The 22,632-nt window shown below is 34.2% G+C and overlaps 1 protein-coding gene across 1 annotated transcript in view; it reads left to right on the forward strand.

Moving 5' to 3' along the window:
* LOC306849649 (BICD family-like cargo adapter 1) overlaps positions 1–22,632 on the forward strand; it is a 34,837-nt gene that overhangs the window by 6,447 nt on the left and 5,758 nt on the right. Inside the window, exons 3-9 of the mRNA XM_079384832.1 lie at positions 7,657–7,773; positions 12,008–12,154; positions 14,105–14,284; positions 16,168–16,386; positions 16,466–16,609; positions 16,702–16,832; positions 21,822–21,942. Coding sequence (XP_079240958.1) covers positions 7,657–7,773; positions 12,008–12,154; positions 14,105–14,284; positions 16,168–16,386; positions 16,466–16,609; positions 16,702–16,832; positions 21,822–21,942 — 1,059 coding nt within the window. The remainder of the gene's footprint in view (positions 1–7,656; positions 7,774–12,007; positions 12,155–14,104; positions 14,285–16,167; positions 16,387–16,465; positions 16,610–16,701; positions 16,833–21,821; positions 21,943–22,632) is intronic.

Below are 22,632 nucleotides of genomic sequence, written 5' to 3' on the forward strand. Positions count from 1 at the left end.
AACAACAACAAAAAAAACTGAAGAAAAGAAAATCACAAATGAGATTTCATGAATATCTCAGCAGTTTCTTCAAGACAGCATTGAGTTTAATTAGGAGAAAACTGAATCTCCTGCTTCTCAGACGTTTCGAGACGTTTACAAGTTAAAAAAGCAGTTGTGTATGATAAATTAGTATAGTATAATAAGATTTGTTACTAGTAATAATTACAAAAGATATTAGTGTTAAATAAGTTAATTGAAAAGATACAAGTAGCTAAAAATAAGTACTTGTAGCATTAACTAGATACTATATTTTAAGGATTAAATGTTAAAACAGCTTGCCATACAGTGACAGCATAACTAGATAATGAAGTAGAGCAGCTAGTAGGTAAAGCTTAGAAAATACAGACAGCATAAATGTTTAGCTAATGTACTGAACATATTGTGTTGTGTTGGACAGATGCTTTCTATTGCACACACACACACACACACACACACACTCACACACTCACACACACGTCTGTCTGGAAGCAGGGGGTTGTCAAAAACGACTGAACCCCAGCAGCCTAATCTGATCAGAGAGAAGCATTTCACTAATTACATTACAAAGGTTTAGAGAGAGAGGTGGGTGGGGGGCACAACAAAATAGACCTACATTTCATTACCAAGATGGGGTGATTCTGAGCCTTTAATAAATGATTTCACTGATTATATGTTCACTGGTACGCTGCATTGGAAATGAATGGCAAAGCAACATCAGTAACAGGTCGTGGGATCACCACAGTGCACTGATGCTGAGCTCAGAGAGCAGGAGTGCTGATACAGCTTTCAGAAGAAGAAGAAAATCTCTCATCCCTGCTGGGATGTATGATTTGAGTCAAGTTAAGAATCCAGTAAAACAACTGGAAATACTATGATGCTAGTAATATTGCCAGGGGTTTGCTACGCAGTTGGTGTATGGAGAGAAAACTGTCTCAATACCTTCCACAAATATGATCCACACACGTGCATGGCAATTCACAAATTTGCACAAGAGATCCACACTCATGCACAACAATCCACAAATGCACGCAAGAGATCCACATGTGCACGACAATCCACAAATAAGCACAAGATATCCACATGTGCAAGACAATCACAAATGCACACAAGAGATCCTCATGTGCAAGACAATCCACAAATGCACACAAGAGATCAACATGTGCAAGACAATCCACAAATGCACACAAGAGATCAACATGTGCAAGACAATCCACAAATGCACACAAGAGATCAACATGTGCAAGACAATCCACAAATGCATGCCATGCAAGAGATCCACATCTGCACGACAATCCACAAATAAGCGCAAGAGATCTACATGCATGCATGGCGATCAACAAATCCATGCAAGAGATGCACACTCGTGCAAAACAATCCACAAATGCATGCAAGAGATAAACACAGGCTCTGTTCATAAATGCATGCATCAGAATGTGAATCTATATAAACATTAATGTCTGTACTCAAAATGTATAGAGTGTATAAATGTATCATTTTCGCTTCATAAGGGTGTGCTGGGTGGTTGCTAGGAGGTTTTAACATGGTTGCTAGGTTGGTGTTTAACATTTATTCATTTAGCTGACGCTTTTATCCAAAGCGACTTACAATTGCTATATATGTCAGAGGTCGCACGCCTCTGGAGCAACTAGGGGTTAAGTGTCTTGCTCAGGGACACATTGGTGTCTCACAGTGGATTCGAACCCGGGTCTCTCACACCAAAGGCATGTGTCTTATCCACTGCGCCATCACCACCCTTTAAGTGGTTCTTTGTGTAAAAAGAGTATTGCTATGGTTTCTTCCTGTCTGGTGTGAAAATATTATGCATTAATATAATTATATACAGAATATTGAAAGGATATTAAAAAAAAACATTTTGTCATGATTTACTCACCCTCACAAAAGCACAAAAGATATTTTGGAGAATGTTGGTAACCAAACAATTGCTGTAGCCAGTGACTTTCATAGTATTTTTTTCCATACTATGGAAGTCAATGGCTACCAGCAACTATTTGGTTACCAAAAATATTCAAAATATTTTATTTTGTGTTCAGCAGAAGAAAGAAACAACAGGTTAGGAACAATATGAGAGTGAGTAAATCATGAAAAAATCATGTCATTTTTGGGTGAACTATCCCTTTAATCTGCATCATGTTAGAGTTTTGATCGCATCCCTAGTACATCCTTTTCGTGCTTGCCTTAGACAGCACTAGTTATTTACAAAAACTGTTGTGTTTTATCATTTAGCTTTTGCTGGCTTTACTGAAAAGCATTTTTAACCCTCTCACAGTTCTTTAAATGCGATAAAATGGAGTGGTTTATTGCTTTATTTGTGATTTGCTGTGTGAACTGTCCAGCAGTCTGACATTTCATCTGAGTGTCTTCAGTTTATACTGCAGAAATGTCACAGGTTTCCTCCTCTGACAGTATGACTAAGGGAAATCATCACCACCAATCACTATTCCCACATATCGCTATGGCAACCCCAAATTTTATGTTCAATTCCATATGTTACCATGGAAACGTGATTTCCCCCTCCTTCCAAACCCCCCACAATGTGCCGCGATGGAACCTATAACTAATAAAGCGCAGAGACATTGTAGGATGCATTTGAAACTGTGTATACTGTATAACTGTAGTAAGTGGGTTTTTTGTTCAAAGCAGGATCCGCAGTCATAAATGAGCACGCAACCTTACCGATCCGACACAACGCTCCACGTGATGTGCCTGCGGCTCAATAAAAAAGGCCGGTATGTGAGCCGCATGTGTGCCGTGTGCCACGTCTCGTGTTGAGCTGCGAGAGCTTCCCACATTCAGACACGATTCACACTGAAATGACACTGTTGAATGGACAGCCACCAAAATGACTAATGGCTTTTTGATTAGTATCATCCGCGAAGGTGCCTCAGATGTAATTACACTTCAGCTTTCAATGCCGTCATGAATGATGTTAGATCATGTGGGAAAGAAAATCACAATTAAGATTCACTAGAGATGTTTGATTAAATCTGTTGCTTCCTGGGAAAAGATTTTTTCCAGATACCAGTTTGTGATCAAAAATCAAACGCAAGCATTTCTTGTTAACTTCTTCCAGATTAAATGCACTGAGCTGCTGTACGTTCATTTTTAGCTCTATATTCACACTGTATGAGAAATACTGGCCCATTTGAGTCTGTTTTTTTACAAAAAAATAAGGAAAATCTTAAGTAAAATAAAACTGAGAACTGAGCGTCTTGAAGCTATGAAAGCGTAAACTCTGAGCATTTAATTTCATCTTTTGAAAAACATGTTATGTGGTTTTTAATAATGTTCTCAAAACATTGTTTATACAGTATATCATTAATGGAATGTATTTCAAATGTTACGTTCACAGAACATTTAAAAGTAACATCCATATAATATTATCCTAGACAGGAAAAAAATTATAAAATGGAACGTTCCCTTAACATTTATATTATAAGATTCATTAGAATTAACATTTCTGTAGCTGAAAAGCTTGAAAAAAAAAATCTAATCACTAACCTTGTAGAGATAAAATAATACAACTATATTTATTCAATATTTGTGTATGACAACTATTGACTCGTTTGTGTCCATTTTTATCCCTCCCAAGGAAAAACTTAAAAATATAACTATGAAAGAGCAAACTCTGGGCAGTTACTTGTTACGTCTCAGTTAAATGCAATGCAGAATGTTCTCAAACCGTTCTGGCAGGTTTCATTCAAGGTTATGAACAAATATTAAAGTAAAGTTGATAGAATGTTTGTTCAAAGAGATGCTTTATAATAAGTTTCCATTTGTTATTAGTTAACTACATTAGTTGACAAATTACAAATACTCCTAAAGGATTATCTTAGTTACTAATACATTATTAAAAATGTCTATTAATGTTATTTAATGGACCTGTGCTAGCATGGACTAGCAATGAACAGCTGTATTTTATTAATTAATGTTAATAAAGATGAATAATTACTGTAACAATTTTATTGCTCGTTGTTAATGTTAGTTTATTCATTAAATATAGTTAAGAAACGGAACTTTATTGTAAAATGTTACCTTTTTAATAATGTTCTCAAAACGTGAGTACAAAAATATTATTTATACATCATTCATGGAATGTTTTTTTTTCTGAAACGTTTTAGTTTACATTTTTTAAAGTGTTATTAGTTGTTTCAGAATGTTCAGAGAACATTAAAAAGTAACATTCCCATAATGATACAAATGATAACATGGAATGTTCCCTTAACATCCTTAAAAAAATGTCATTTATAAACATTAAAAAAAAAAAACTGGATGCATGAACATTAAAAAGTAAAATTATACATTTTAAATAAGAAAATGACATTTTCATTACTTAATGGGAATGTTAGAAAAATATTCTTAAAACATTTTTTGTTTGCTGGGAAACTTAAAAAAAAAAAATCTAATCACTAACCTTGTGAAGATAAACAGGAAGTTACATTTGATTGTTTTTCCGGTAGATTTCTGTGAAGCCTATAAAGCAACCTGTTCCCAAAAAACTTCAGTCATCTCTGCTTGCACCTGTCAACAGAACAAATCACAGTAAATACAGATAATGACCATAACAGCTTCACTTAACTCCTTCAAGATTACTTCATGATGATTTTTTTGGGCCTAAACTTTAAACAATATCAAGCTAATGAGAACTACAGCAGTCTGATTCAGGGCTCTACAAGTGAAAACCTGCTACTAATACCATTTATGTATCTGGCTCCAGTCTTTATCTGCGGCAACAGAGAGTTTAATCCAAGGTCAAGATGGGTGACGTTTCCACTCTGTATTATTTTAGAAAGACTATTCTCTTTAATCAGGAGATTCATCCTGCCAGGGAATACAAGACTCAAACCCTCATGAAAAATTACATCACAGATATACAAGTGAAAAAATTAAGTTAGGAATCTATAATTTAGACATACTGTTAGAAAAAAAAGTGTGCAAAGACACTGTCACGGTGCACACACGAGGGAGGAACCAGGAACACGCAGACGAGGATGTAAACTCAAATATGTCTTTACTTCAAACATCAAGGCAGAGCAAGACACAGACAGGAACACCGGGGAGTAACGAGTAGACCAGACGACACGAAACTGAACAGACAGAACTATAAATACACACCCAAATCATAGATAATGAGACGAACACGGCTGGACAAGAATTAACTAATGATAACATTTAACAAGGACAGGAAACAAACCAAATATGGGCACAAAAGGCAGGAACACATGACACACACACACAACAGTTCCCTTACAGACACATATAACAGTTTAAGATTATTGAAGTACGTTTTACAAGAAAATACTATTTCAATATTCTACTTCAAAATTTCATGTTAAATTCAGTATTAATAGTTTTTTCTTTGTAATTATTTTATAAATTTACTTGCAATTTCTGAATGAAAATTTTCAAAGTAAAATCTAAACCATTTTTATTTATTTATTTAATTTATTTTTATTTTTTTGTTCAGTACCATCAAAAACAACTTTGTACCTTATATACCCCATAAAAGGTGCAGATGGAAGCCTGTTTCCGCCACTGAATAAAAAAATAAAAAAGGTTATTGCGACTTTTATCTCACAACTCTTCTTCTCGACTTTTTTTCACAGAATTGAGAAATATAAACTCGCAACTGAAAGTTATGAAGTCAGAATTGCGAGTTATAAAGTCAGAATTATGATTTATAAAGTCACAATTGCGAGTTAAAGATTGTTTTGAGCGGGGGGGGGGGGCTGATATGTTGTCAGAATTGTCAAGTCAAGTCAATATTATTTGTATAGTGCTTTTAACAATGCAAATTGTGTCAAAGCAGCTTTACATCGGCTTGATATAAAGCTGGGTGGCTTTATATCAGCTTTACAGTATTTAGACGGGGAAATAGTTTGTCTAAATAGTGTCATTCTCCTCTGGCCAGACAAAATCAGCAGTTTAAATCTAGACTAAAGCAGAATCAGATTGTGCAAAGGACTCATCTGGTTCCTGTGGTCTTGTCCCGATGGCCGTCTTGGAGACAGGGTCTTCACTGGGGATCAGTCTCTGGGGCTCATCTAGGTGTCCTGGCTGTAGAGCTCATCTCTAGGTGCTGATCCATCATCTGATCTGGATACAGTCTGGATCTGGGTGGCTACGGTGACCTCGGAAAAAGAAAGAAACAGACTAATTTTAGCGTAGATGCCATTCTTCTAACAATGTAACAAGTACATCAGGTGTTATGGGAAGCGTTCCCGGTTCCGGTTGACCTAATTAATGCAGCCTAACAATGTTAACAATGATTTGAATTATAGAAATGCGATAGTGTATTATGTGTAAACCAGGTTAAAGAGATGGGTCTTTAATCTAGATTTAAACTGATTAAAGGCACAGATATAATAAAAATTGTGAGTGTATATCTCACAAGATATATATATGCGAGAGAGAAAAATATCTGAATTGTGAGATATAAACTCGCAGATAAACTGATAAAAAGTCGTTCAGATGGTTTTTATCAGTTTAAAATTCAGATAAAAACACGTTCATATGGTTTCCAGCACGAGATATTGCAACAGCAAAGTTGATAGGTGCTTGAGTTTTATTTTTCGTACGTCACGGTGACCACGAAGACTCGGGGGTTTCCATGGCGACAGTCGCAGATGATGTGAGTCAGTTTAGCGACTGCAGTCTGGCTGATGGTAATGAGTGTTTCTCACAGCTGCAGTGGCCTGATCACAGCCATCCAATCGGCTCAGAAAACACAAGGATCTCTGCTGGAACGCTCCACAGACACTCTGAAATGCCAAGTGTGATCAATGAGAGTGTGTGTGTGTGTGTGTGTATGTGTTTGCATTGGTGCATGTCACTGACCTTTAAAAAGAAACTGAAATACAACTAACTTCTCACAGTGATAGAGGTGCTAAACTGTTAAAAAAGTGTGTGCTACAGTAACATTATGATGTCAAAAGGTTACAGATCAGCTCGGTTCAAGTAACATGAAGCAGGTAGGTTTTCTTGTCTGTCTAAAACTAGCAAAATGATTTTACCGACAGAAAACAGTGGAATATCTACAGTGTCTAATGCTACTAATTTCTTTAAAAACACATGAGTTTTCTTCAAGAAAGAAGGAAAGAAAATAAAAGTTTAATATAATAAAAAAAATTAATAAGAAAATATAAAATGTTCAGAGTATCCGCTGCCCAGTTCCTAAAAAAATACAAGTTCAAGTAAAAATAGTAAATTATAAAATAAAAGAGTTAAAACCCAAAAATAATGGTACAAATGGTTCTAAAAACACCTAGTATCTGCCTGTAAACCTGATGTTTTAAAATAAACACAGTTAAAAATAAATAAATAAATCTTAAGATAAAACAGAAATGAATGAAGTTTAAAATTGCTATGATCAGTTCAGTATCTAATAAAAAAAAAATTATGAAAATAATAATAATTCCATATGTTGATGCAACCAAAGTGCAATACTATAATATGCTATTCAAAACTCAGCTGGTGCTGGTTGTACAGTATATCAACAAATGTAGCAGTGCTCCATGCATACGGACCATCTGCATACTAAACTAACTGCATAAAGTAGCCTGTATAGATTAGATATTTATAAGAATCTGATATAAATGTCTGTGTTTGTGTCCACAGGCCGCAGAGGTGGAGAAACAGTTGTCTACTCAGGTTCATTCATTACGGGATGATTTCAAAGAGAAAAGCATCTCCACCAACCAGCACATGACGCGCCTTGAGACCCTACAGGCCGAGGTGAGGCATTATAGGATGTGGATTATTTTATTTGCAGTGAGTCATGACACCAAGATATTTATATATATATTTCAAAATCTGCTCTCCTCTGTTTTCCTTCCTCAAATTATGATTTGTTTCCTGCACTAAACAGCAAGGGCTTGAAGTAAGTGCTCATGAAGCGCTTCCTCTTTTCTGCATGTTGGTTTTGTGATGTGATGATCTCATTGTGCGATGCGAAACGCTGCTGGATCATATCTTGATTGCTTCATGTCACGTCTGAGCTTCAAAACAGCTGCACAAAGTGAATGTGGGCCTCGTCAGTGAAAGACGGCCGTGTAATTGGCTCCTGGCGTCTTTGTTGTGACAGCGCAGGACAAACAGCGCCAGCGTGAGTTTCACAGGCCGTCATCACTGGACACGCTCTGTTCAGAGCAATCTCAAAACAAAGCTTCCTTCAAATCTCAATTAACACAACCGAGGAAATCTGTATTTATGGGAAAATGTGGATCTGTAGATTAACTCCAAAACACAGTGACCTGCTACTGTTATTTGAGTATCGACTAAAATGAGCTAAAATAAAATCGTACATATATATAATATTTCTAATTAATTTTGATTTGTATTTTCCAGTATGATATTAATTTTAGTTGTATGTAATGTGTTTTTATTAGCTTTTTTTTGTTATATGTCTATATAATTTATTCATCTTTATTTTAGCTTTGTAATCTCACTAAAATAATTTTTTTATATTTAATTTAATTTCAGTTATTTTTTATTTTACTTTAAGTAACAGTTTTTATGATTTTCACAAGACAGCATTTTGCATCAGTTTTACAGAAATTTATTGTTGGCATTCATTCAAAATGGCATGAGAAATATTAGCTATATATTTATAATGTCATAAAACAGTTTAATCTGATTAAATATAAACTATTGCAAAAAAACTTTGTTTTGTTTTCCAGTACAAATATCTAAATATTCTTAAATCAAGAGACATTTATTGAGAAGCAAAAAGACAGAAAAATGTATCAGAATTAAGTGAGTTTTTAATAATAATATTTTTTCCCTTAAGTTTATGTTTCTTACCACACTGGCAGATTTTTTATTTATTTTTTATTCAACACAAATGCACTTTTTTTTACGGAAAATATCTTAATATCGTCTTAATATCTTAAATCATTTTGCTTTGGCTCAAGTAAATGTATTTTGATTTAATAATGTTTATACTACAAAAATACTAATCAAGTAAATAATTTGTGCAGTGTGTTTTTATGCTTTTTAGATCATTTTTAGCTTAGAAACAAAACCCAGATCAGTCATTTATGAGGTTAACTTAATTTCAGGATGCTCCCTTAGATGACTGCTGCCTATGTAGACAATACAGACAACAAAACAGCTCACTAGGTTTTGGAACAGAGCCCACATGTAGATATTAACACCTATTGATTATTCAGCAACTTGGACCGGCCTGATGAGTGACATTATATCATTTATATTGAGAAGTCTTAAAGGTACAGTAGCAAAATCAGCCTGATTCAGAGTTGGAAAATGACCATGAAACACTAAAGTATTCAAGAATCATTCTAAATATTTCAGTAGATTTCAGCAGAAAAGGATAAGAAAATTAAAAATAAATAAATAAATACCCAAAATAATTATAGACCTATTATATATATTAAAAATAATTAAAATATTTTTAAAAAGTACCAAAAAACAAACAAACAATACTCTCCACATCTTCTGCATGACTAATGTATCTGGTTTTGTCCTGCATGTGGTCATTTCACATCAACTGTATTTTGTTATATTTTGTAAAACGTAGATATAAAGGTGGATTTCTTCATCAAATACAGTATAACTGCATAAAGTCAATTCAGGACTTAATATGACTTTTACAAACTTAGAATCCTTTCAATCTTAGCCAGATGTGTTTTGAAGAAAAACTGAAACCTTCCACTCTTAAAAGCAATCTTAACGCTTACGCACTGACTTCTTCCATCTGCTCGCTGACAGGCAGCTGATCATGAAACATATGAGAGAATTCAACAATATTCAGCCCTATCAAATCACATATATTCCAAAGAGATGGAGCTGCTGATCAAACAGCTCTCCCATCATGTGACTGAAGGAGAAATCCACTGTCTTGCATGTTGCAACACCTAATCTCATTACAGAGCACTGGAATATGATTATAGAATATGATTATAGGCCTCTATAGTTGAAATTATTATACTTTTTCTCACTTAAATGAAATGAAATGTATTCACAAATTATATACACAATTTTTATATTATGATTTAAAAATGTATTATTAAATAATAATTGTGAAATATTTGCATTATTAAAAATTCTACATTTATTTAAAACAAATAATAATATATATATATATATTATTATTAATATATATAATATAATAATAATATAATATATATAATAAACCTGGATGCAACATGAGCAGATCCTAATATAATGTCACGGTCAACACTTTTTATTAATTTTCACATATTGTTTAACTTCAACAGTCATAATCAATTTAGTTCAATAGTGCAGGGACAATTTTTGCCCAAGAATCTATCATTTGGAGGGCATTTTTGTTAATTATGGTGCCATTTTTGCCTCAAGCAACTGTTAATATCCAACCCTGCAACTGACCACATACTGTATAATGAAGCAGAGACAGGTCTCTGGGAGAAAACTAGCAGCTAGATGTAGATGTAAAGGCGCTTTAGTAGCGAGACTCCCATGTGGAGTGTGTACTAGAGCTGGAAAACTTCTGTCTATTTTAAGAGCAAATGCTGCAATGTCTGGGTGTTCCCGAAACTGCAGTCAGTGCCAGACAGAGAGAAATGGGAGTCTATTCCAATCCATGACGCCCTGAGCCGACCAGGACATAAATATACCAGTGTCGCTACTTCAAGAGAAGCAGATATATGCATTAAACGTCCAGTGGTTCTGAAGGAAGGTGCAGCATATACAGTTAATCACAGAGAATCCCTCAGTGCTGGTGAACTAGGTTAGCAGATCTAGGTCAAAACATGAGGGAGAGACACTAAAAGTTCTGCTCATGTTTGTTTCACGGGCTGCATACAAATCAGGACCAAAAACTCATTTTTATTTCTCCAAGAAATTTTAGAGAAGCCTTTGAGACGATGCTGAACACAAAAATGTGCTCACCCTCAGGCCGTCCAAGATGTAGATGAGATTGTTTCTTCATCAGATTTGGAGAAATGTAGCATTGCATCACTTGCGCAGCAATGGATGCTCTACAGTGAATGGGTGCCGTCAGATTGAGAGTCCAAACAGCTGATAAAAACATCACAATAATCCACACCACTCCTGTACATCAGTTAATGTTTTGAGAAACAAAACCTGCGTGTTTGTAGGAAACAAATCCATCATTTAACTTGACACAATTTCTTCCGGCTAAATATGAGTCCATAATCCATAATAACAGTGAAAAATCTCCTGTTCTCTCTCACATCAATATCCATTCACATATTTGTTTGGAGCTGTTTTCACTTGTAAACGGTGCTTGATCTGTGCATATTTCTCTCCTGAATCAGACGAGATGGACTTTTTCACTGGAGGAAGCATTATTATGGATTATGGACTCATATTTTAGCTGAAAATGATAGGTTTAAAGTTCACATGATCTGTTTCTTACAAACACACAGTGTTTCGCTTCTCACTTCTCTTATTGTGATGTTTTTATCAGCTGTTTGGAATCTCATTCTGACGGCACCCATTCACTGCAGAGGATCCATTGCTGAGTATGTGATGGAATAATACATTTCTCCAAATCTACATCTTGGATGGTCTGAGAGTGAATAAATTTCAGCAAATTTTCATTTTTGGGAGAACTACGCCTTTAAAACGTGTGCTAAATAAAATGCATGTTTGTTAAAGAAAACAACTGAGAGCTCATCAAATTTTCTAAACTGTGAAAAGGCAACCTCTGAGCTGGAGTTGTTTTGAAATATTCCCGTTATCGAGAGCACATTCCTGACTATGGAGGTGTTAGTGACTCCCTACCGATGCCTGGCAACACCGCATTCCTACAACTACAGGAGATATTAAACTAATCCACTAAACCACACAAGTTTTTATTAAAAACCTGATAAAGGTTCAGATATATTGTGATTCATTCATTTGTAACGTTTGCAGATGTTTTGCTCTGAATCAGAAACTAAAGCTGTATAATGCCGATGTCAGTAACCTTTGGTTTTGTTTTTTTTCCGCTCTGGTTGTGCAGATAAAGATGTTGTCAGAACGCAAGCAGGAACTGGAGCGACGTGTGAACGCCATGCTGGAGGAGAACGAGCAGCTGCAGCACACGGTGGACGACCTGAGAGAGCGAACGCTGGTGCTGGAGAAGCAGTGTCACGAGAAGGACCTACAGGTGAGCGCCCGTCACGCTGCAAAACAAATCGAAACATTTGAAACATTTGAGTCATTTTGTCTTGTTTTTCAATAAATAGCTGAACACTGATAAGCAAAAAACCATGGGAAGCAAAACTGTACTGTATATAGGTATTGGAAATTAATAAGCATTCATGTCATAAATAACCTAAAAGATTTATGCTTTAAATATGAAGGAAAAAAACAGATATCTTAATATATTTTGCCTCTCAACATATTTTTACTGCAACAGCCTAAAAACAATAACAACGCATTTTTAGATATTTTAAAAAATATAAAAATACTGGCCAAAAGATATGAAATATATTCACAGAAATATATTTTCAGTTTTAAGTTTTACTTATATTACCTGTATATTTTGAGCTATTTTTATATATTGTCTAAATATACATACATACATATATATATATAATTTTTTTTTTTACTCAATGATTGGAAATGTATTTTCTAGTCCCTAGAACCACATTTTAGAATATATTTTATTCAACTGAGGATAAATCAAATGCAATACAAAAATGCTACGATGATTTATAAATAAATTAGTTTAATTAACATGAACTACATGAAATAATGCAATAATGTTAAAAATCCTAATGGTCCTAAAATAGGCTTCATTTGTCGTTTTTGGGTTAATTCTAGCAGGTACATCCATTCATACATTATAAAAAGGTATTAAAGCATCTGAACAGTGTGTACTTGAAACGGTGTGATTCTGAATGAAAGGAAACCATTGGAGACTCAGCAGATAAAAGCTGAAGTCCAAACTGAGCGAGAATAATGAACAAAAAAAGTGATTCCACTGAAGTCATACTTGTTCTTTCTCCATTTGATTCAGTGTTATTAGAGATTAGCAGTCCATTGTTTTATTAGAGAAACAGTGTTTTATTTTTTGATTCACTGTAATTTCTGTTTTGCAGGAAGGCCTCCAGTTTTTCATCATTTTAAGATTTGCAGAACATACTGTTCTTTAGAAAGTTCATTTATTTCTCCAATTAAAAGAGATTTACCTCTAAAGAAATGAATAGTACTTTATACAAAGCGTTTTAAATGATGTTCAATAACATGAGACTCCACTGAAAAAATCTGCCATAGAAATTCTCACTCGGAAATCATTATTAAATTTCACAAATAGGTACAAAGCAACAAGCAACACACTGAATTAAATGTGATATGTTTTTTATTTTTTTTAAGTAGAAAGACAAAGAAAGAATATTTCCCTATAACACATACTCCAATAATATTTTAATTACAGCTTCGGAAAAAAAATATATTGTGCACCAGAGTAGGAAATTAACAGGGGTTGCGGGAAAAATGTCCCACAAATTTAAGATAATGGGGAAAAATTAAACCAAATATATAGCGATTAAAATTAAATGTTAAAATGAAAAGCGTTATTACATTTAAATCTGCGCACGCTGCATCAGATTTCTTTTTACATGATGTTATTTAAGGCGCTGAGAAAAACAACCAATCACACACGTTTCTGTTGAGCTTAGAAACGCAAAGGCCAATCAGAGGCATGTAGATTAGTCAGCGCTGAAGACATCAGAGTTTTGATGCACTATCGCGAATTCTCTCATCATAAACAACAAACTGCAGATACCATGTAAGTAAAAAGATTAATTTAGCCTTATAGTGAGCTCTGAGATGAATCACAACATTACAAACACTGATTTATCTCTATTATCAGACACTTGTGGTTGTGGAATAAATGAATCATAGGTGACAAAAATGCATATTTATACAATGACTGCCCACACTTCCTTTAGGATGATGCTGCATTTACAGGGACAGACGAGTCGCGTTCGGCTCGTTTATTTCTCAGGAGTGAGCTAACTTAACATCCCTTGTCGAGCAGGTTGATTTTGTACCCAGTGTGCTCCCTCAGGTGTGTTGTGAGTGTTTTCTGACTCTCGTGTGTTTGTGTCAGCTGCGCCAGAGTCAGCTGGAGCTGCAGGAAGTGCGTGTGTCTCACCGGCAGCTGAGCGCTCGTCTGGAGGAGCTGACGGAGGAACGCAGTCTACAGGGCTTCAGTCCGAACCCACACAGCCTCCTCTGTGAGATCGAGCAGAGCATGGAGCAGGAGGAGCTGGAGCAGGAGAGAGAGCAGGTATGAACCGCCCACTTAGACAGGAAGAGACACTCTGACTGACACAGTTTGCTTATTGAGTAACTCTTAGTTTCAATCATAGAGCACTCATTCCGTTCACTGATCATCTGGCGATTATTGTACACAAAAATGACAAGATTTGCCATCATTTGTGCTGTTCAAAAGTTTGGGGTCAGTAGTTTTTAAAATTATTTTTTCTGTAAGAAATCCTTGACCACATGGATTGATTAAAAGTGCCATTTATAAGATTTCTATTTCAAGTAATTGCTGTTCTTTTGAATTTTCTATTCATAAATGAATCCTGAAAAATAAAATGTATCAGAGTTTCCACAGAAATATGCAGCAGCACAACTGTTTTCAGCATTGATAATAATCAGAAATGTTTCTTGAATAGCAAATCAGACAAATTAGAATGATTTCTGAAGGATAATGCGATAATGATGCTGAAATGTCAAACTTTGCATCACAGAAATAAATTATATTTTAAAATATATTCATGTCGAAAACACTTATTTGAAATTGTAATAATATTTCACAATATTATCATTTGTACTGTATTTTTGTAGTGAGCATAAAGAACTTCCTTCAAAAACATTACAAAATTTGACCAACCTCAATGGTTTGAACAGTAGAATATGTTTAAAAATACTTTAACATGGATAACCAATGCCAAATATGTGTTAATATTTTTCTTAAAAAAATCAACATTAACCCAGTGTTTATTTAACTTTTAATCCACATAAATACCTTGCAAAATAAGCAAGATCGGTCTCCTTTCACTGAAAACACGGATCCAACTTTGTAAAACCTGGAAATATCAGGACATTTTTACATTTGTTATTTGCAGTCCTGGAGGTGTCACTGAATTGATCAAATTTTAAAAATTCATGTAGTGCATATACTAGTCTATAGCGAAGATGCATTTTTCTTGTTAGGCTCAGCTCTTAAATATTCCATAGACTAGAAATTGCTTTTTGCATGAACAAATGCCTATAAAATGATCTTTAAAAACAGCAATCACAAAACACTGGAAAAAGCATTGAATGGAAACACATTGAACATCTGTGACATGCTTAATGTTGAAAATTGCAAATGTGATCAAGCCACATAATTTGAGGAATCATTCCCATGTAGAACAAACTGTGCCGAAGGACCCTTGTGAAGAAGTGTGCTTAATTGCACATGTAAAAGTACATTTCTTAACAACTGTACTTGTAAATAATAAAATATTAATGAAATAAAAGGCCAATTAAGCATACTTCCATGACTGTTTCTTAACTTACGTTTTAAAAAGTGCACATTGTAATAATACAAAATTAAAATTTTACTTTAAAGGTCATTATAAATCATTGTTTTCTTTTTTGAGCTTTCAAAAAGTAGACTTTTGATGTGACTAACCATAATGCACATGTGTAGTTCTTGATGATAATTTTACCTATAGTGTTTCATTTGATATTGCATTTAAAGTTAATATATTAAATGTACTAAACTGCAACTTCATTATTACAATTGTGTAATTATTAATATATTTAAATACATGACATGCAAGTTTCAATAGATATGGCCTTAAAGTATATTTTAGTTTATCATAAGTATATCATGCTTGTCAGTACATTTGCCAGTACTTTAACCATTTTCAAAGACAATAGAAGTAATTATGAAATTACTATATAAATATACTATATATAGATGTACTACTTAAGAGGGCCAGAAAAGCACTCTAAAGTTCAGCTATATGCATTTAAAATAAACTGAAACTATAATACATTTTTATTTAATTGCAACTAACATGCAATAAAATGTTGCTGGAACACATTACACTTCATTTGCACTTTAAAGAGTATTTTTTTAGAGTCTGTCAAACGTTCTTTTCTTTTCTTCAGCTCCGGCTGCAGCTGTGGGAGGCTTACTGTCAGGTGCGCTCCATCTGCTCCCAGCTGAGAGGAAATGACATCACAGACTCCGCCTTATCCACAGACTCGTCCATGGACGAGTCTTCAGAGACGCTGTCGGCTAAAGACGTCCCTACGGGGAGTTTGCATGCTAGTCTTCTGGAGCTGCGCAGACTCACGCGAAACCTGCTGGACGGCAACGAATCTACGGTAACAATCATATGCACATCTGCAAGCTTTACTGCAAACATTATTATTACTATTCAACGTGTGTTTTGCGTGCATCCAGGGTTCACGGCGCAGTGATGAGGAGGTTCTGGAGGAGCAGGTGCGTAAATTGAGCGAGGAGCTGCGAGAGCTTAGAGAACTGTACGAACAGGAGCAGGAAAAAACACACAACAGTCAGGAGGAGGTGCTACAGCTCCATAATCAGGTACTTGCACATACATTAACACTTGATGTATAAAAACACCTGATTTCCTTCATTAAATCATCTGTCCTGTGGTTCTGCTCTGGATCCTGTAGGTGGCGCTGCTCTCGGTGGAAGTGTCTTCTTCAACAGAGGAGAACGAGCGGTTGAGAGCGATGGCAGAAGTACACGAGCCCAACGAACAGTTACAGAGCGCTATACGAGACAGAGATGAAGCCATTGCCAAGTACGACACACACATATACAGTACATATATCCTTTTACCTTAACCCTCATGTACTGTTCAAAAACAGGTGACTTCCTGTACGCTCCCATATTGGATTCAATGTAATTCCACAAAAATTACGATCAGTACAATCAATAAACTTTTAATATCAGTACTTTTCACACATTTCAAAGAATGAATATCTGAATTCATGATTTATAAAAATGTTTTTAACCACTATTTTTGACTGCCACTACCCCAGAACTGAGATGTTTGCGATTGCACATTTTTTAAAGCTAATATCTTGGTCTAAACATAAAGTAATCTTGACAAATCATATATAATTTGAAAGGTTTCGTACTCTAGTTTTCATATTTGGTGACTGTTTTTCAAAGAAATGACAGAGCAATAGATAAATAGCGATCAGGGCTGGACTGGGACAAAAAAAACCTGCCCTGGCATTTTGGCCCAGACCGGCCCACTACATACGATCAAAATACTACCCATCTTTGCACGCTCTTGAATATGTATACCAGCTCCTATTCCATAAAAGCACTAAAGCCATATAATAATAGGTAGGAAAGAGTGAGAGTTGACAAATTAAAAACTTCTAAAAAGTGTAATTTATTAATATAATAAAACTACAATCCACACTGATGAATCCTAAAACTATAGGCCTATATAGTTATGACATCCTGTGTATATGCCTGTGTGTTTGAGGGAGAAAGGGAAGAGACATGATAAATTGTTGATCAGATGATCACAGTTTCCCATAGTATAGCATTAAATAAACTGTAAACTTACTTTGTCAAATCTGTAAACTCCTTGGATGAACCTTTAAAAGCATAAGAAGGCATCCTGTGTGTGTGTGTGTGTGTGCATGTTTATGTGGTTTATGAGGACACAAATTTGTATAATGACATGGGTATGACAGAGGTATTACAATATGAAGGTGGTTTATGAGGACACTGCATATGTCCCCGTAATTCAAAAGGCTTAAAAAACATACTAAATGGTGTTTTTTTGAAAATCTAAAAATGCACAAAGTCTCCTGTGAGGGCTAAGTTTAGGTGTAGGGTTGGTGTAGGGCAATAGCACACACAGTTTGTTCAGTATAACAACCATTACGCCTATGGAGAGTCCCCATAAACCACAAAAACCAACATACATGTGTGTGTGTGTGTGTGTGTGTGTGCGCGCAGTGGTGTATAAATTACCCAAAAGCCACACTCAAGTAAAAGTACCAAAAAATTACTTTAAAGTCTTCGTTTAGAATATTACTTGAGTAAAAGTCTTAAAGTATATGATATTTATTGTACTTAAGTACGAAAAGTATTTTTAAAAATCGTAAACGTACTTAAGTATTGAAAGTAAAAGTGCAAGTAAATGCAAAATGGAAAAGAAGCAAATAAATATATACATGAAAAAATATTCATACAGCTTTAGTAGCAAGATTGTGTTCAGTTTGAACTCTTTCTTTCATTTTGTATTTTTGGGTAAGAATAAGAAGCACTTCATCCGGTACTTAGTGTCTTTCATTCCAATATAAGAAAACATTTCTGGAATCTGCATCTGAAATAGCATTTAGATGTATTTATTTACAGTTTAATGTATCTCACAGGGGACATGGATGCATTTAAACTGCAGTTACAGATGCATAAATAGGCCTAATGTTGTGTTTTTAACATAAAACATCGAATACTGATATTTGAAATAATTGAAAAAATGAAAAAAAGTCAAAATGTGAAATTAAAACCGCTAGTAGGTGACAGCAAAGACTTGTGACAGAAAGTGACCATTAATGAGTGAGTCATTGAGATTCAACCGATTCATTCAAACGACTGATTCATTCAGGAACAGAGCATTTGACTGTGTTAATTAGTGAATCACTGAATCATTTATTCAACCGATTCATTCAAACGATTGATTCATTCAGGAACAGAGCATTTGACTGTGTTAATGAGTGAATCACTGAATCATTTATTCAACCGATTCATTCAAATGACTGATTCATTCAGGAACAGAGCATTTCACTGTGTTAATGAGTGAATCACTGAATCATTTATTCAACCGACTGATTCATTCAGGAACAGAGCATTTCACTGTGTTAATGAGTGAATCACTGAATCATTTATTCAAACGACTGATTCATTCAGGAACAGAGCATTTGACTGTGTTAATGAGTGAATCACTGAATCATTTATTCAACCGATTCATTCAAACGACTGATTCATTCAGGAACAGAGCATTTGACTGTGTTAATTAGTGAATCACTGAATCATTTATTCAACCGATTCATTCAACCGACTGATTCATTCAGGAACAGAGCATTTCACTGTGTTAATGAGTGAATCACTGAATCATTTATTCAACCGATTCATTCAAATGACTGATTCATTCAGGAACAGAGCATTTCACTGTGTTAATGAGTGAATCACTGAATCATTTATTCAACCGACTGATTCATTCAGGAACAGAGCATTTGACTGTGTTAATGAGTGAATCACTGAATCATTTATTCAACCGATTCATTCAAACGACTGATTCATTCAGGAACAGAGCATTTGACTGTGTTAATGAGTGAATCACTGAATCATTTATTCAACCGACTGATTCATTCAGGAACAGAGCATTTGACTGTGTTAATGAGTGAATCACTGAATCATTTATTCAACCGATTCGTTCAAAAAAGCGGATTTATTCAATAAGTACACCGTCCATTGCTCAGAGACGCAAAACAGTGCTGTGATCTTTGTTTGGAACTATTTTCGTTGGCAAAATTTTGCAAAAACAAGCAATAAGTCTAAAATGTAAGTCACTTATTGCTTTACTGAACTTGTATGAAATGATTATTAAATGTGTTCATGCTGATATCTGCAGAAAAATGGTACTCTTTGTGTGATATAGATATAGAAGTTAACTATATTATATAAATATAAAAAGCATACAGAAGCAATTTTGCCATCTACAGTTTAGAATGGCTGGAATTTTGAGTTTTAATACATTAATAAATCAACGTGCGTGCACTTTGTGTGTGATTTGATGATATTGCCTACTTGATAATGTCAGATCGCACATCATTACAACAACACTTACCCTATTATTGCAGAAGATATACTGTATATCGCACACCCCAGACTCCACTTTGAGTTGTTTGCACGGTTTGCAGATGAGCAAAGCTGTTCGGAACAGTACGAACGTAACAAAATTTTTTTTGGACATGTCAAAACACATCAGCGTGTTAAAAATTTGCATGCATGTTCATGACCCTAAATGAGGAAAAGTCACAAAATTTCAAGAAAAAAACAAGTTAACTGATATTTCCAACAACTCAAAAATCAAAACGGGTCAAATTGACCCGGAACAGTACACGAGGGTTAAAGGAATAGTTCACTTAAAAATGTTAATTTATTGAACATTTACTTACCATCCAAAATGTAGATGAGTTTGTTTCTTCATCAGATTTGGAGAAATTTTGCATTCCATCACTTAATCCTCTGCAGTGAATGGGAGCCGTCAGAATGAGATTCTGACTAAATTTTCAGTAAAATTTCATTTCTGGGGTGAACTATTCATTTAAAGCTAATTAGAGGTGTTTTCAAGTTAGTCATCGCTGTTATTTTTTCTTAATATTTTAGATTAGAGATTTAAACAAACTTATGACACTAAATATTTAACTGCAGCATGTAATTCAGCTTAGTGAAAAAGAAGCACACTTTAGCATTTGACTTTTTGAACAGAGTACTCGTGGAAATAATAGATTTTAAAACAATAATGTAATGTAATGTAATGTTTTTGGACACTTAATTGCATGATAACTGCAATTAAATAAAAATGTATTGTAGTTTGATATTAAATGCAGTTAGCTGAACTTTACCGTGTTTTTTGGACCCACTTAAGTAGGACTTAATTTCATAAATACTTCTATTGCCTTTAAATGGTTAAAGTGTACTGGGATTGACAAGCATTTATGGTAGACTATGTAGTTTATAAAATATAGTTTAAAATAACTATAAAATATAGTTTAATATAATTTCTATTGAATCTTGTATGTCGTATTTAAATATATGTAATTACACATTCCACAAGTTGCAATTTAATACATTTTAAATATATGAAGTTTAAATGTAATACTGAATAACGATATATAGTACGTTAGATATTAGGAAGTATTTTGTATGCAAATAAGTGTAATTAAAACATTTAAATATAAATGTTAAATATAAATGCACTTTAAAATAAAACTTTGAATTTGACATTTTTTCCAAGTGACTTTTTTGAACCTGTGTGTTAATTAAATATATAGTCATCAAAGTCTGCGTTTTTTAAGTGCACTTGAGTGGCCTTTTATTTCATTAATGTTATATTATCTGCAAGTACACTCTTAAAAATAAAGGTGCTTCACGATGCCACAGAAGAACCTTTTTGTCTAAATGGTTCCATAAAGAACCTTTAACATCCGAAGAACCTTTCTGTTGTACAAAAGGTTTTTTTGTGGTGAATAAGGTGCTTCAGATTATAAAAACGTAAGCAAACGATGTTTCTTTAAAGAACCTTTGACTGAATGGTTCTTTGTGGAACCAAAAGTGGTTCTTCTATGGCATCGCTTGAAGAAGCACCTTTATTTTTAAGAGTGTAAAGTTAACTATTTGAATTACAAGTGCACATTCAATACAATTAAGCACACTTGTTTGTCACTCATTCTGCACAGCTACAGATGTGAATGATTCCTCAAATGTTGGCTTTACTATTGCTTATAGCAATGAACTAACACCATAAACCACTAAAATTATTTTTTTCATTTTTAGAAAGGTCAGTATTTAGTATCTTTATGAGCTAATTTTCCTTGTGAGAACATCATTTTCAGCAATTGTGCACAGCTAGATAAGACACAGAGAAAGTGTTTTAGAAGATGTCTTGAAGTTTTTACACATATCAGTGCAGCCTGTATCCGTGACCTCCTCAGATGCTGTTCTGTAACTCTTTTGCTCCTTCTTTTCCCTGTTACAGGAAGAAAGCTGTGGAGATGGAGCTGGCGAAGTGTAAGATAGACATCATGTCTTTGAACAGTCAGCTGTTGGATGCGATACAGCAGAAACTCAACCTGTCTCAGCAGTTAGAAGCCTGGCAGGTTCGTTGCACTCACACACATCAGTGCACACAAAACCCCTCGGACCTCAGGTCAGACCAGCCTGAAAGAAAATGCTCCGTCAAAAAGCTGATGTGCATATAAAGTGCACTTTTTCAACAGCCTGGGTTTCTGCAAGTATCTAGAAAAAAAGTGAATGCCAATCAAGAGAAATTTCATGCATCATAACACAAGTGCACAAGTTATTATTATTAACTAAAACCTTATAAATTAAACATTTAGTAAAATATTATGACAACTAAAGTTATTTGAAAATGTAAAAAACAAAAAAGAAATTCAAATATAGACAAAAACTATAATTGTATATTAATGATACAAAATAATATGGTAATGCAGCTTAATTTAAAAAGGTTAAGCAAATAACAATAATTATAATAATATATATATATATAAAATATTTTATGTTAGTTAGAAATTAAACTGAAAACAAAAAGACATTTAAAAAAACTAATAAAATGACAAAAACACCAAAAATACTAACAATGTACAATTTTAATAAAACCAGAACATATAAAAGAATTCTACTTCAAATATAAACTATAATAGTATATCAAGTATACTAAAACAAGAATGACGTCGCTGACTACTGTCAGCATTTTTATATATAACTGTAGCATTTATATATATATATATATATATATATATTTCCTGTTAAAATTACTAACATTTTAC

This window comes from Barbus barbus (genome assembly GCF_936440315.1).
Source record: "Barbus barbus genome assembly, chromosome: 29".
Classification (NCBI taxonomy): Eukaryota; Metazoa; Chordata; class Actinopteri; order Cypriniformes; family Cyprinidae; genus Barbus; species Barbus barbus.